General features: G+C 40.3%; 1 protein-coding gene across 1 annotated transcript in view; it reads right to left on the bottom strand.

Annotated features, from left to right (window-relative positions):
* Nucleotides 1–7,794: 7,794 nt before the first annotated feature.
* The window catches only part of LOC139947133 (frizzled-4-like), a 63,197-nt gene continuing 53,829 nt past the window's right edge, over nucleotides 7,795–17,162 (bottom strand). Inside the window, exon 3 of the mRNA XM_071944984.1 lies at nucleotides 7,795–14,526. Within this exon, the coding sequence (XP_071801085.1) occupies nucleotides 12,438–14,195 (1,758 nt within the window). The 5' untranslated portion in view covers nucleotides 14,196–14,526 and the 3' untranslated portion in view covers nucleotides 7,795–12,437. The remainder of the gene's footprint in view (nucleotides 14,527–17,162) is intronic.

The raw sequence follows: 17,162 nt of genomic DNA, 5'->3' as shown, positions 1-17,162 counted from the left end.
GTCAGGTCAACCCCATAGCGGCTCGATGATAAAGGGCGTGCCTTGTTTGAAGTTCAATGACTTGCTGTTCACAAAGGTCTATGTACTTCCACAGTGCCAAGCACAACACACATCACACTAGTCTGCACACTGGGCTTCTTTTCTGTAATGCTAATCTGGACCCAACGCGTATTGTTGGTGTACATTTTGTAGCTTGACTACGTCATTAAATTCAGTAATTACAGTGAAAACCCCCGACTAATTTTCAGCATCATTCTGTGTGCATTTTCTTATATTATGTGCAGACCTTCTGCTGTTTATAATATTTAACTTCATGGTATACTTATACATTTGTTTCTTTGGTGTCATTATTAATAATTTTTCATGCGTAATTTTTTTGTATCCAATTTTGAAGGCATTCTTTGAACCGCTCAGCCCAGATTAGAATCTACATTTGTGAAATAAAAGTCAAAATTCATGGGTTAAATTTTGCTGCAGTTGCTGACAAAAAAAATCCCGTTTATACACAAGACATCTGGGCTCCTCTTGTGTTAATTTTCTACAAAATGGCAAGCAATTTCATTTGCTGTGGGCAAGTGTTACATACAGACGAAGTGGGCAGAGAGGTGTCGGTTCGATTCTTCTCCAACGGCAGGATTTCAATTTAAATCTGCCCTCCATACAATTCCATGTTCTGACCAGGCCGTCTTGTCACTTTTCATATAAGGACCTAGGCACGACAACTTCAAATCATCAATGGTTGTGGGGGGGGGGGGGGTGCTCGCAAAGAAGAATGAACACCGAGTACACACATCTCCACCAATTCACCCTACACAAACTGACTCTCTAATTTATCCATAAGAAAAGAAAAGCAATTTCGCTAACGCGAAGTGACAGAGTTGCTCGCATTATCAAGATACATATCGAGATTTTGGAAATGTGTCCATAATGTGCATCAGTCACGTCGTGTTGAATCGCGCGCCGTTGAGCGGCGCAAACGAACGGGGCGAGGGAGGGACGGTGGGTGGAGAAGAGAGGGAATTATCTCGGTCGCAAGGATGTAAGGAAACTTTGTCATAATATTATAAGCCGATTATTATTTCGTCCAGTATTTTTTTTTTTCTCCTCCTGTTTTAGCCTAAGACGAAATGTTATCTCTTGAAATCCGCTTATGATATGTCAGCCTCGATCTGGGGTCTCGGGAGACGAGTGGGTTTTTAATCCTCGATGTTTTGTTTTGAGTGTTTTTGGATTGTCCTACCACCACTCTCTTGTATTTTGTGGTAGTAGCAGACGGCTGTTGCGAGTCACAAGCCTCTTATTTTTGTATTCCTCTGTGGGGTGAAATGCATGCATTCGATAGCCCAGACAGAGATTAGTCTTCAAGAATCTGCACACAGATTCGCTAAGCATAGAGAAATACAATATTAAAATACTGGTACCTAGCTGAGATGCTTTAATAATGCGTAGTTGTTGCAACTGGTTTCCTGCTCATGTTGAACAGAAGAAGTCCCCACACGGCATGGCTTTATGTGGACTTAAACACGGTGTAAGAATATGCTGCCCCTTTAATGGTACAGAACGAAGGAATGTCCACAGAGTGACTACAACAAAGAACTGTGTGAACTTTTTTTTTCTTTTTTTTCCAGACGAATTTAATGTTTTGCCAACATTCGGCAATCCATACCAACCAGCGTGCTTTGTTTATCAACAATAGAAATGTCATTGTCTCCCACAGTCCCATTGTTGGTTGTTGGTTATTAACGTTTGTTTGCAGTAAAACTGGTTGACCTACTGATGCATGGGGAAACCAACAAAATATTGTCATCTTCAAAAATTTCCATGTTGTAGAGTAGGCCCTAAGACATGATTTTTACACTTCTTGGCTGACGTACATGTGTGTACTTTCATCATGCAGGGTAAATCTAAATCACCTTTTAGTGTACTATTTGTTTTGTTTAACTTGCAAAATAAGCCTGCCATTCTGTCGGTAAACACACATTTCCAGACAACACGAAACACACCTTCGGTCACGGGCCCCAAGAAAGTAGCGATCGACACCCCCACATCACCAGCATGTGTCCAGCCAGAGGAAGTCGTTCCCCTACTCTTTCATTCTCTCTCCATCTTGCGAAGATTGAAAGGAATCCAACATGGCGTCCGACAGACTCATTACACCACGGCCTGTCGGAGCACATTCCCCTCACGAAACCAGAACACGCGCTGTCCAAACATTTAGGCCATGGGCCGTGGCTCTGAAATCCTTCTATAAAATGATTCTTGTTCACTACCGGAGTGGTGCTACATGAAATATAGTCTGAGTTATAGATAATATGTCCTTAATCAAGAATCTCATTGTTCTTTTGCTCACAAGTGGCACTATAATATGTAATTCACGGATAAAATGTCACATTTTCAAACATAAAGAAAAACATAAGAAAAACAGCGCCCTCACTTGACCAAAAATAAATAGTCTGTCTCCAGATAGAAACAGCTTACCCCCAAAAAAATTCACATTTTGATGTTGAAACCTTTATAATTGTCAAGGATATGTATGGCACAACATTTCTAAAAGTCTGTATAGGCATAATATGGCTATTGGATTAGTATTTTGCAACTGTACTTGATGTTTATTTGTGTTGGGGATTGTTCATTGTTAAATTGTTGAAATACACTATTTCTAGGCAATAAACGATCCAGTAGTAACAAATCAAAGCAAGGGGTAGGCCAGCATGTACACATAACATGATTGAGGAGGGGGTTATTCTCGGTAATGAGCACACTACAGTATTTCATATTAACTGGAGATTCCGATAGACTTTCTTAACAAACAAAGTACACGATGTCTAAACAGCCCTAAAAAAGTGACAAACTCAGATATGTCCTTCTTTATATTTATTAACTGCAAATCTTTTCAACATTTTCAGAACACCAAAGTTCACAACAGACTATAGTACAAAGTTTTGTTACAAGCAGGGCTTTAATCACCTTCACACAAACAACTACCTACACACAAACAAAACTTCAAATCTCATTTAAATAATTATGCAATAACACTGTTTTTGATCATAACATTGCACACAACACTTTTTTTCCATGTGGTTCTGAAAAGAAACGTTGCCTTAAATTGATGGTCCTGACTTACAACTAAAGAATGAACTATTTCGCAGATACATTCCCTGTACAAACTACATGTGCATTGTTTTGATCAAACAAACAGCTCCAAACATCATATTAAAATGAACAGAATCAGACAGTCACATATGAAAGTGGCATTTTGTAACATTATATTGTGGACACTAAAATGCAATGTTTATAATTCACACATTCACATTATGTCTGAAAGATTTAGATTTTCAGAACTCGATCGCATTATCAAGAACATACACTTTATCCTACACCTTTTCCAACTGATACAGCAAGTTACAACAAAGTGCTATTTGATTTTCTTTTGAAAACACATACCCTTGACCATTGACACTACTGAATTTGTTTTCTTCATGTATACAAGTCCTACAGACCCCTCTATTTTCTTACACATCATTTGAACATGTAACCAATGATGCACTATATTTAGTTCGCACATTCCTACATGTATTTACATATCTAACAGTCACCATTTTTGAGTTCACATTATAAAAACGCTAGGTTTTGAAATATTACTCCACAGTCCAATTGATGTTTGACGTTTTTGCTGTTCAAAGTGTACCCAATTTGAATCGGAAAATATGGGACAGGATATTCAACATCAAATTTCACTAGAATTTAATACATGTAGATTCAAACTTTTCTACTAGTACTCAAATGTCTAACTCTTTCTTAGTACCACATATCAATGTAAGTTCAAGTGCATACACCATTTAAAGCCATTGGACCCTTTCGGTAAACAGTGTTGTCCAAGGCCCACACTTTGTGTACCACAACTTATATATAAAATAACAAACCTGTGAAAATTTAGGCTCAATCGGTCATCGGAGTCGGGAGAAAACAACGGAAAAACCCACCCTTGTTTCCGCACGTTTCGCCGTGTCATGACATGTGTTTAAAATAAATTCGTAATTCTCGTTAACGAGAATTTATATTGTTTTGCTGTTTTCTCAAAAAGTAAAACATTTCATGGAATAATATTTCAAGAGAAGTCTTTCACCATTGCCTTCTGTAAACCCCGTAAGTTATTTGTAAATCTGTGATTTTTTTTTTTTTTTTTCTGAACCGAAAGGGTCCAATGGCTTTAAAGAGTATTTTGGTGCACAGAATATCACTAGGCAAAACTAATATTTCCCTTGTCTTACTCTTGTTTGGGTAGTTAGAATGAACAAAGTTCACAGAAGATGGACCATCTTCTTCATCTGAAGAAGATAGTCCAGATACGTTTGATTTTAGTGTTCGCTTCTTACAGACAGGTTCAACATCGCCGTTGTCATCATCAGTGGAATCATCTGTAACAGTCAAACAAGAGAACGATACAAATTAAATTCAACTTTAAAAATAAAGGGTTTACAACTTGAATTTACAAACCTAGCCTGGTTTATCTAAATTTGATAAAATAATAATCTCTTTTTACAAACTAAAAACTGGGCTTGGGTTATTTTATCAAATCATTAACCCATAATGAAATATCGACCTCCACCCATATAAAAAAAGTCAAACAAGTATTTGTACGAATGAAAAATTGGGCTTGGGTTTGGGGCCCTTGTCTCATTTTATTAAATCATTGAGCAAACTTATGAAATATCAACCTCAACCCATATAAAAAAAAATCATTTAAGTATTTGTACAAATGAAAAATTGGGATTGGGTTTTGGGGCCCTTGCCTCATTTTATCAAGGCATTGAGCAATACAAATTTTCTCCCTCCGCCCATAATAAGAAAATTAGCAAGTATTTGTAAAAATAAAAAATTGGACGTGGGTTTGGGGCCGTCTTATTTTATAAAAATCAAGGAGCAATAATGTAATATTGACCTCTGGCCCATGGCAATATAAAAACAAATAAATTATATTGCAAGCACAAAATAGAAAATTTGGCGTGGGTCTGGGGGCCCTCGTCTCATTTTATGGAGCAGATACTGAAGAAAGTCTAAAAGTAAAATATGTATCAAACTGCCCCCCCCCCCACCCAACATGACATGTACTTTTTTTTATACAATCAACAAATTTACTTAACACACACTAAATAGATTTTAATTGTAAATGTATCCCCGTTGTTTGTACATTTATATACCTAAATGCCTTCACGTGCATTTTGCACAACAAATTGACAGCAGGACGAAGCTTCAACAATACAATTAATAACAAACCGTCGACCACGAATGTTAAATGAAAGCACAACCACATTCCACAAAATGTCAGTTTTACATTTCTAATTTCAGTTGGGAATTGGGTTCATACTCATAATATTATTAAAATGTTTGCTTACCATCTCTGAGCGGATTTTTAGCCAGCCTTTCTTCAGTCTTGTTGAGTTTATTCACATCTGTGAATCTCTGGTACAGTAGCACCCACGAAGCCAATGCACAACTCACCGTGCTCATTCTTTGTCATTCTCGAAAATCAGCTAAAGATTTTGAGCTATCTATACAGTATTTTAAGTGACATCTCTAGCTAATGCACCATTAATACCTGGTAACACACTCCACTTTACAACACAATCCTTGAATTTGGCAAAAGAGCTGTCAGAAAAGGATGAAATATTCGTGTTTGTCCGTGCACACACATGCATACAACATGTGAGTGTTGCAGCCATGTTTGTGCAGTGTGTGTAGCCATGGTATAACCAGACCACAGATCAGCAGCTGTGATTGGTCAGTTAAGAAGTGACCTGGAAGTACGGACCAATCAGATAAGCCCTTTTAAGAGCAGTGGGTAATATTTTTGGTGTAGTTTTTCTTAATTTCTGACTGCTAGTGCCAGTTGAACAAAAAAGAACAAGTCAATCTTGATTCAGTACATATTTTTACTAACTATTTCAGAGAAATTAACTTTCACCACTGACCCTGTGAACAAAAGTGCATCTAAATTGGACATGGCCCATGGCCTAATTCCCCCATGATAATAACGCATGGCTTGCTAAGAATAACACCCTTGCCCTGCCCCTTGGTCTCTCAACCACGCTGCCGCGGTCGCAGCTGAAAAAAAAACCACACACAGAGAGAGGAGAAAGGTTTCTCTCAAAAGTTTCAGCTGATGTTGAGAGGCGATCATATCACAACCCTCCCCGAGCTTCTTGGTTTGAAGTTTCCATGAGAAAAGCCCATTAAAAATACACAGCTACACCTCCACTAAAAAAAGGGAGACCGAAAAGACTTCCAGCAAAATTCTTAAATCTCTTCGCGTCTTGTCATGAGCAGGCCTTTTGGTTGGCCATATAGCAGCATTGCCTGGAGCGCCAGTTGTGGTGAAACCCTTTCTTTCAAGATGATGGGAAAACGCACGTCCCCTGTGGCGGTATTTTTTCCTCTCTTGTGTCCCTCGGTTCAAAAGCAGGCACTAAGAAAAGAGAGGTTGAAAAAAGGGACCCATTTCCCTCCACCGTTCTCGGCCTATTGACGGTTTAGGACTTGCTTTGAGCTTCGTACTAAGTAGTCGGCATGAATATAATTTGTTGACGGTTTTTTTTTAACGTTTTTTTTTCTGTTGCTCGCTGTGGACAAAAGAAACTCCAAATGACCTGGTTTATTCGGTGAAACTGTAGCTGTAGACTGGATTATTTTCCTGAAAATTTTAGAGAAGACACTAATAATATGGTGTGGTTGTTCAATTGCTGAACAAGGATTGTTGTTGATAACATAAGCTTCGTAGCATTTCCATTTTGTTATATTCTATATGACTATATTGAGAGTATTTGGTCTTACTTTTTGTAAAGTAAGATGTTTATGCTAAACTGTGTAATTCTTTGTTGAACATTCAAGTTTACCGTAGAGTCTTTATTAGCTCTTCATTAAAAGTTACACCTGGCGTTTCGCACAATCATTTCCCCTTACAGCGAGTTTTAGTCATTGGATACGTTTTCTTTGGCCCCATGTTTTAAGCTCCTCCGGAAAAAAAAGAGAGAGATTGTGAGAGAGAAGGGAAAAAAAGCACCAAAAACAACAAACTTTTTTTCATGATTTGATCTTTAACCCTCCTTCTTTCAACCTCAATCAATTCTAAACCTGACGCCCGTGGCTACATTGGCTGAACTGCGGGCCAGGGAACTTATTAAGCCCTAATAGCAAGCCCTACTTCGCAAGTAGGTGACAGATTTTTGTTTTTCTTCTTCTGTCGTCGTGGCGGACAAATCTCCCTCTACGCCACCACCATTCCAGACCACGTGTCAAGTTGGCCAGCACCATTTTGCCATCCCATCTTTTGTTAAGCGTTAATCATAAAGTACACACACGAACCCTACAATATTAGCAATCCCTTCCACAAACACCAAGAAATAAATACGAGTGGTGCATAGTGGCTCGAGAAAAAAAAAGACAGTGCTTATAGATTGATATAATTAGATGCAGTGTGTATGGTATATAATCGCTTGCCAATAATCCCACACGTTGCTTTCCGTAATTATAAAAGAGTGTATTACGGGGCGACAGGCTGGTGTCCCAGCTATGGTGTATACACACTACACACAAGGCGCTGGCACGGCGGGCATTATGCGCTATGTGAAGGTTAAACATGTTTGTGAAATGATTAACTCAACCCCGAGTGCCATTCTGTTGACCGAACTGTCAGTCGATCTTATTGAGGAAGCAAACAATAACTAACATGAGGGTTAATAAGTGGATTAGAAAGCACACAGGGATAGCGAGGTGGACACAAGAGAGACACAGCGGTTGTTATAAAACATGGCGTGGTATCGCCACTATTATTATTAATTCATATAATAATAATATCTCATCACCTCTCTCAAGATGTACACAATACAGTTTTAACACGAACTTTACATATTTCAAAACAAGTTGGGCGCCTCCCTCTATTTCTAAACCTTTTTTCGGTGAATCAACCGTTTCCAAGTATGGGCAGCCATTTTTAAAAGTGAAGCTTAATGGTTTCTTTTTTGGATGCTATAACACTGAATCACATTAGAAAAACGCCCTTGTGCTTTTTTTTTTACTTCAACTAAAACACTCGTTAGAAATGTCATCGGTGTTAACCGTAATCTTATACGGCCATCTTGGTCAAGTTCCTGGTAACCAAGAGGGTTTCATGCCATGTCAATAAGAGATGGTACCAGACGATTTATTTGTAAACACTTTGTTTGGTCCTTTCTCTAGGTTTGGTGTGTTTGAAAAAAAATGGCTGCCCCTTGACAAAGGTTTTATGTGTAGACTCTTTGTTGAGTAATTACCCCCACGGTTACATGGCATGAAGTAAATCTTTATCTATAAACCTAAGCAGAACGGAAAATAATTGTTTACCAAAATCATTTGCAACCTGTCAATAAGCATTTAAATTACACAGCTTGGTAGATGGTGTTAAGCTCAACAATTAGCAAACCACAAAATTGTGCTTACATCAGTGCCATGTCATGGTTACGTTTTCAACTGAGCAGTTTCCTGTTTATTTCTGTTGAACAGAACATTGTTGCTTCAGCAGTTGTCAAATTTAAAATTGGCACAAGCTTTGACAATTTAAAATGTGACGAGCTTTGTGCCGAGTACATTCAGTCTTGATGCTGAACTGTTATTTTTTTCCACTAATAAAACGTGTCTTTATTTCTCAAACGTTTTGGGCTGAACAGCTGAAGAATGAAGGGAGTAAAGATTCACTGATTGAAATGTTTTCAAACATTACTTTCATAATTTGATTTGACATAATGGTTGTTTCACAAAGAAAGGAAATAATTTGACACTTATTTCTTGGCATGATCAACGGTAACCATGATCCGTGCACACTTTCGAAACCAACTTCTTGTAGCCAACACATGTTAACATTAATGTTGAAGACACATTATAAAACATCTTGTAGCCCAATACAAGTAATTATTGTAGACAATACATTTAAACACGTCTTGTTGCCAAATAAAAGTAATGTTAGTGTTGTTTAATCCAATCGACCTTCATCATAATTTAGCCACCTTTGTCAACTCTCCCGTGTCAACAGTAGCACTTTGTTTATGTAATACAAAAGGGGATCTGACTATTTAGGTACCCAGCCTCAATTTGGTCCTGCGAAATCAATTAATGGAAAACATGGCCGCTACCCCAAGATAAATGTATGTTTTTTTATACACATATTAAAATCAAACACTAGAATTCATTCAATAGTTACTCTCTCACAGATCAACTGTAATGTAATAACGTTTTCAACAAACAATAAAATTTGAACCAAGTTCAATTACACAGTGTTAGTACGTACCGGAGGGTTTGTTCAATGTACACAAAAAACGAGGATTTTTTACATGACACAACAGTAGTTACTATGTAACAAGATATGGGTAGCATTTTTTTTACCACAAAAACACGAACATAAAAAATATAAAGCTATCTGCATATTATTATTATATGGTTCATAAAGGAACTATTTGGTACATTTTGGTTATGGTAGTATTATTTTTATGTATGTGCGAACTCGATTTAAATAATCCTGAGGTTGTCAAAGAAATAAAAAAATCCGCACAACTCATAATAATAATTATACTTTTGTTTTTAAAGAAAGCCTGCCGAATTTGTGGTTATGATTTATATAGATTGTTCAAAATATTTGGAAAAAGACAATGGTCACAAAAGGACTGCTTTGTCGAACTTTCTGATTGAAACAAGAACAACAATGCTAGAACTGGAATTATGTTAATGGATAAAACTACCACTGCGATACCATGACGTTTTGTGTTTTGAAAATGCTTGTACAGTTTTGATGACTTTGAAAGGACCTGAATCCAATCATGGTTTCGATTAGAACAGTGTCTCGCACACGCGAAGCAATTTAGCCTTTTTGAGGTATGGTGGCCACTATTTAAGATTACACTATATTTGGTTTGGGTGTATTAATACAGACATATTTACCCAAACCAAATAGTGTTGCAGTAATGTGTTCACCATATCTCAAAATGGCTCATGGAAATTCAAATGGTAACTGCATTACAATACAAAAGCAGCATTCAGAAAAAACACATGCCCGAACCAACGCCTGTAGTACATGTTATAAATTATACTATTTCGTTTGGAACAGAATTGTTGTGATTAACAACCTGAACGTGACCTCACTCTGTCTACGTCAAAATTCACGGTTTGAACATTGAACCCCAGTCCAACAGTGTGACACACACAAAATATCAACTTGTAACTATGACCACATGTTTTTGTTAGTTTATGGGCAAGTATAGCATATAGGAAAATATGCATTCGGCATTCGTAACCTGTGGGGTTTCCCGTTGTATTTCAATCACACTGCTGCGAATAATTTCCTTTCAATTTATCTGAGCTTTTTTTGTTGTATTAACCAGTACACACAATCAAATAACTCTTTTCGGGAGTGCAATCGGTTCGCAAAAAGGATGTATGTAGTTGGGTGTAATTAAATATACATTATTTACTGATTCCTTTTTGGTCCTCAAATGAATGTGTTCACTTGTCAGCAGCTCCATGAAAAATGTGAAATAAAAGATCTGTATTTTAGTAAAAGTATACGGTGCAAGAAACAAAGTGCAAGTGACAATTTCTCAATTGTACATGTACATTCTATGATTGATGTTTGTTGTAACTAAAATACAGAACTGACCATACACATTCTAAGACCAGAGAATGAAACACCTTTTAGGATTTATACTGACCCCTTTGCATGACGCAGAACGCACCTCTCTCACAGTGCGCGTCTACCATTTCCGCCATTGGGGGGGGGGGGGGGATCAATTTTTATACGCACATAAATTTGACTTTAAAAATGGCGGACATGATTGGTAGACACGTGTGTAAGTGTGTTTTGCGTCGAGAAATGGTCAATATAATATAGGCATAATATTAACAACTCCAGTAAATAATGCGATACATTGTCCTTACACCTGATCAGTACTTTGATGTTGTTTTCACCAAAAGTAAAATTAATAAAAAGAAAGAAATCACATTGTCGAATTTACAGAAGGTTTTGGTTGTCATTGATAGTTATACAAGCACCAATCACCAATTCGGCACCTATGATGGACGCACCACTATTACACGGTATTGACTCAAATACTTTAACATCTCTTAAGTAAATTGTCTCCTTATACAAATTACTGTGCCTACTCGGTTCTAGATTTGGATGACCATTGGTGAACCCACTTCTTCATTAATCCTTAAAGTCCCAACTCCTTCTATATTCAATTGCCAAAGTGATTTAGAAGGAGTTGGGACTGTAGGCTTGGCAGCCATTGCTTACACAGGGTCAGGCGTACCAATCTTATCCAAGTCCAACACGCAGGTCTGTAGGCCTATGCTTCGTTTTTGAAAGGGCAAGGGCACCGAGGCATTTTGTCCTTGGTAAAGAGCCATATGACTCACTATGAGTATTGAGTAGATTGTAAATTTCTACTGGAGCATTTCAAGGGCACCAAGGCAATGACCAGGGGACATGAAGGTTATCGCCTTCGTTGCCTCCGTGAAGCATCAGGCCTGACAATGTGTGGAGTGACATAGGAGAAAAGGACATTGGAAGTGTCGCCCCGCACTATACATAGCCTCGTCTACATTATTAGAGAGGAGTTTAGTCTTCTTTTGAACAACCATTATTGATGGATTTTTCATGCTCCAAGTCATCCCAAATTAATCTTGTGATCCTCATCTCACAAAAAACACATCCTCCCCTCCTTTAGTCCCTTCATTGACAAACTTAAGGGTGACGTTTATGCATTCCGACTCACTTAACTCAGTCCTTCGGTGGGGACAATAACAAGGGGGTGCCCATACAAAACTCGCTGGGCACATTTAACGGTATTTACACCGAATTCGTTTGGACCATTGTTGGCTCCCAGCAGGGGCTTAAACCATGGTAAAAAGACTAATGGGGTACAACACTCTGGTGGGCGCAGCCGAAGGGACATCGCGTCAGTCGGTGGGTCGAGGATGGAAAATTTGGCCCATGAGTTAAACGAGTAGAACTAGCCTATGGCGGACACTATATCATTATGAGTGCACAGTTTTGTTTGGGTGTATTACAGACAAAATTTACACAAATATGATAGTGCCATATGAGTGTGTCCACCCATGGTCCACCATTATCTGAAAATGACTTACGCCACTTGTTTTCAAATGGAGGAAACGTGTAGAAAAAAGACATATAAATATAATATACAAGTAAAATGAAATCCATTTAAACCAGCCTTGTTTTGTTTACGTACAGGATAGGCACAGACTGATGACACAAATAGCATTGAGTTGAATCTATAGTAAATAGCAATAGTAGTAAGTAAGTAAATAATAATAATAATATTATATAAAAACAGTCTATTTTATAATAACTTACAATAGCAAGTAATTTAAACAAGTCTAACTTTTTTTTATTACACCGCTGTTTCGTTTCCTCCTTGCCCAACGTAGACGTTTTCTGCCTTCCCTCCGCAAAGCGTAGGGAATAAACTATTCGTGAAATGTCTCCACGACACTAGGGTCTTGGCAGACCAAATCCACATGCCGCTCGTAACCCCTACCACAAGGGACATAAATATCTTGAGCATGTACACCTCAACGTTAGGAGTGAGTCCGGCAAACAGCCACAGAGTTCTGTTTGAACGTTCGTAAAAATGGCAGGCAACCACGATGGTGGCAGGCACGGTGTACAGCACCGAGAAGAGTCCAATCTTGACCATGAGTCTCTCGAGTTTGTCAGTTTTGGTGCCGTCGTTTTTCATGACGGAGCGGATTTTAAAGAGGGACACGAACCCGGCGAGGAGAAACAGCGTCCCCAGAACGAGGTAAGTGAACAACGGGGCCAATACGAACCCCGTCAGGGCGTCTAGGTTCTGGTTCCCAACGTAGCACATCCCCGTGAGTTCATCGGCGTCCACGACTCTCATGATGAGAACTATGATGGTCTTGACGAAGGGAATCCCCCAAGCTGCAAGGTGAAAGTACGTACTGTGCATCTGGATGGCCTCGTGGCACCACTTGAGGCCCGCTGCTAGGAACCAGGTGAATGTCAAGAACACCCACCAGATGGAGCTGGCCATCCCGAAGAAATACAGCAGCAGGAATGTCACGGCACAACCAGTGTTCTCTAAACCCTCCAAGATGAGGAAGCTCGACTCACCATCTTCATCACACGCTATCTTTGAGAAGCCAGCCACAAGACGAACAACGTAGGCGATGCTGTAGATACTGTAGCAGATGGCTAGGAAGATGATGGGACGTTCAGGATAACGGAACCGGGAGGGGTCAATAGCGAAGGTCAACACGGTCAGAGTTGTGGACAGGAAACATACGCTGGCCCAAATTGCCATCCAAATTTGTGCAAAATATTTCTCCTGGCTGGAGAAGAGAAGATCCTCTCCACATTTCAGGGCACACTGCTCGTACCGCTTGACGTAATGCCATTTGTGTGGATCCCGCTTGTGTTGGCAGTCTCGCTCGCTGGGTCCGACGGTGGAGAGGGTGGGGATCGGGCGCATCCCTCCACCGTTCCCTTCACCCTCGGGCTCGGGGTCAGGAGCCTCCATGCACATTGTCCTCTCGTCGTTTCGCGGCGGGAACTTTGAACAGTTTAGACTCTGCGGCCACATGAAGCCAAACTCTTTCAGCACGGGTTCACATTTGTTTTTGACGCGTTCACACATGGGTCTGCATGCCCCGATGGGAATGTCCACCTTCTCCGTGCACAGTGGGACGTAGACGGAGCAGAGGAAGAACCTGAGATTGGAAGAGCAGCCATACTGGATGAGAGGGGTGAAAGTCTGGAGCTGTAACTCGGCATCGTTCTGCATCTCGTGGCCCACCAAATTGGGCATACGGGTCACATTGTAGCCGAGGTCGTGGCATAGTTTGATTGTGATCGGCATGCACTTTTGTGGCTTCGGGTTGAACTCGTCAAAGTGATCCTGAGCCCGAGCACACGGTGGGGCTAGCGCCACCAGGACCACCATCACCAAAAAGCACAACACAGTCCACGGTAACGCGATCACTCTCCCAGTGCCCGACCGACTGCGGAGTCCAGCGGCGGTAGTGGCGACCATACCACCGGGCCCACACGGTGCACCATACCGTAATGTCACTCGTTGGTCCCCGCTGTTTATTTGGCTAAGTCCCGCACCACACGGACAAGCCATTTCCTCTGGTAGGCCGTACAATTCCTCAGCGACTCTCCTCCAAAAAAAAAATACAGTTCTATAATAATGTTCTACACATCCGCAACGTGGTGGGTAGAAATAGAATGAGCAGGACTAGCTTGAATCCCCCTGGGGTAACTCTCTTGTCATCGGCTCAGTGTTTTCACGTAGTAATGTTCCCTTCACTCCACATTTTCTGTACAGAAAATCTACTCCAAAAGCTTATCGGCAACGACCTTCGTTCTGGTTTACTCTTTCACTGACACACACACTCGGCACATAGCACTGTTCCACCTATCTATCTCCCTTGTGGTGTGCACTTCAGCATATACTGCAGAGAAGAAGGGGTAAAAAAAAATGGTAACAGTACTAACAGATCAATACTGCAAATAGAATTTCCGATAAAAGAATCCCAACACAAGAGAGCGGTCAAAGTGGCTGTTTAACGCGACAGTCATGATGCGGTGTGGTGATGAACAACAGTAGTGTGATCTCCCGACCCCCGCCGATATGCCGATTCGAAATATATAAAATAAAAAATGGCAAAATGTTTCATAAAAGTCTGCGCGACGAGTGATTCAGAGAGGATTCAGAGCCGTGAAGAAAGTGTACATAAAACAGCGAGAGTAGCCTGTGTACTCTGGAGAGAGTTCACTATAAAGAAGTCTCATAAAAAACACCTCCTCAGTACAGCATGTGTGTATAAAATCCAAGCAATACGGAGACAGCACTCAGCGAGGTAACAGTGTTCGCAAGTCGATTGCATGTGGACCTACTGCGCTCTATCTAAAATGCACCACTGATTAAACATACTCCAGTCGCCTCGCCGATAACAACCCGTCAATCAAATCTTTTGTGCAAGTGCCAACAAGAAGAAGGGAAGAGCGAGCGAGAGAGAGAAAAAAAAAAACGTTAGGAAAAAAAAATCGACACGACCCGCGAGTTATCGGTGGCTACCCGCTGCCCCAATCGCTAGCTTTGTTTTTTCAAGGGAGCTCCGCCCACTTTACGGTTAATCCCCGCGTGGAGTGATCGTAGAATTGACCCGTAGGAACACACGGGGTTGTGTGTGTATGGTTTGATGGACAATGTACATGTACATTGTACATTACATTTACATGTACTGTACGCTGGGTGCTGGCTTGGTGAGACGGCCGGGGAGAGACAGCCGTGGCGGTATGCAAAGCTATAACGTCATGTCATTGGTTTAACCCTACTCGGTCATGAATAATAATCAACCACCTCTTCAGTAAAGGGGACCATTAGAATGAAGGGGACTAGCTATAACAAGATAGAGGGGAGAGGGGGAGAGAGGGGGGGGGGGGCACTGTGTACACACTCTAATCAGCTCTTAATCTATTTTGTCTTGTCATCAGCCAACCACCTCCTCCTCAATAAACGTATGATTATTTCCGTTAAAGGCACTGGACACTATTATTGGTAATTACTCAAAATAATTGTTAGCAAAAAAACTTACTTGGTAACAAGCAATGGAGAGATGTTGAAAACATTGTAAGGAACGGCCCCCCTTTAAGGTAACGTAGTTTTTGAGAAGGGGGAAATTTCTCACTTAAATAATAAAACACTCCAGACCTGAAGCCTTTCATTTATGCTGAAAGCAAACAATGTTGTACAACAAGGATGTTTTTTCTTTCATCATTCTCTTTCAAATTCGATGACCATGTTTGAGCCCAAATTTTCACATGCTTTGTATTTTACAAATGTTGGGATACACCAAGTGAACTAAGCTGGTCTTCGACGATTACTAAAATTGTCCAGTGCCTTTTTTTAAAAGCCAGGCTCAAACTGCGACGATTTCAGACTCCCGCCTCTCAGACACACACTCTCACTCTCCCTGTATGTCTTTCTTTCTCCCCCACCGATAGGGTTTTGGGTCAGGCTGAGGCGTAGACCGGCACCAGGGGCTTTCCTGTCGACAGCTCTTGATATATTACCGGAATTACCGATTTCCAAAAACGAGGGGAAAAAAAATACTAATAATATCCCGCGCTGTTGTCCGTGAACCTGAACACACAAACACGTGTGCATTCATTTTGCCATCTCAAACACCCGTGTGTGGCTGAATAATAAGAGAATGCCCCAGGCAGACTGCAATTCAGGTCTCTCTCTAAATTTTGTGTTTTTGAAATACTGACACCTTTTTATGAAACTGAGTGCGAGAAAAAAAAACTACATTCATATTAATTCAATGCTACACAAACGTCGTTGATAACATCAATGAAATGTTGATGCCTGTAATAGAAGTGACAGGAGGTTTCTATGTACTCGAACGCGGTAGCGCAGAATGCCGGCTGTAGTTATACTATCGCGGATTTTTATCAAAATCTCGCAGCCTACCAGAATTATAATGGTTTAGCCAAACAAACTCTGAAACATAAATCACACAAAGTGACTCTGTCGAGGAGTGATGTTATTAGATTCATCCTGGCAGCTCATTAACTTCACTAGGTTGTATTTACTTTTAAACTATAAACCGGTAGAGAAATAGGTAACCCATTATCATACTGCCCCATCCCTAACAAACTCTACACTAAACGTAGTTGTATATTCGCAACGGAAAGCACGATGTCAGAACGGCCCATATTTCTTTGTCATTCAATATTTATACATGATGAGGACCAGCTAGGTACTCTACGAATACACATAAAAGATGTCACGGCTCAATTACGGTTATCAGCTAAAGGCCCATAAAATACTCGCCTCGCCGAATGCCACACGAAAGATTTATGGTCGTAAATGTGTCGCTAGAAGTGCTTACCCCTCTTATCACCAGAGTAGTCTGGTTTCCAACGACCGCTGCTCCGTGAGCGCAGGACGGGCTGCGTGCGGGTTGTTCATCTACACCCAATCATAGACAGAAATGTCCACTGCAGTGTACATTTTTTTGGACCAGTATTTTTGTCAGATAAAAAAGGCAACAGGTTAACCATTAGTCAATAGTGACTG

Source organism: Asterias amurensis, chromosome 14 (assembly GCF_032118995.1).
Source record: "Asterias amurensis chromosome 14, ASM3211899v1".
Lineage (NCBI taxonomy): Eukaryota > Metazoa > Echinodermata > Asteroidea > Forcipulatida > Asteriidae > Asterias > Asterias amurensis.
The sequence above is the reverse complement of the archived record's forward strand: the minus strand, read 5'-3'. Positions and strand labels throughout refer to the sequence as shown.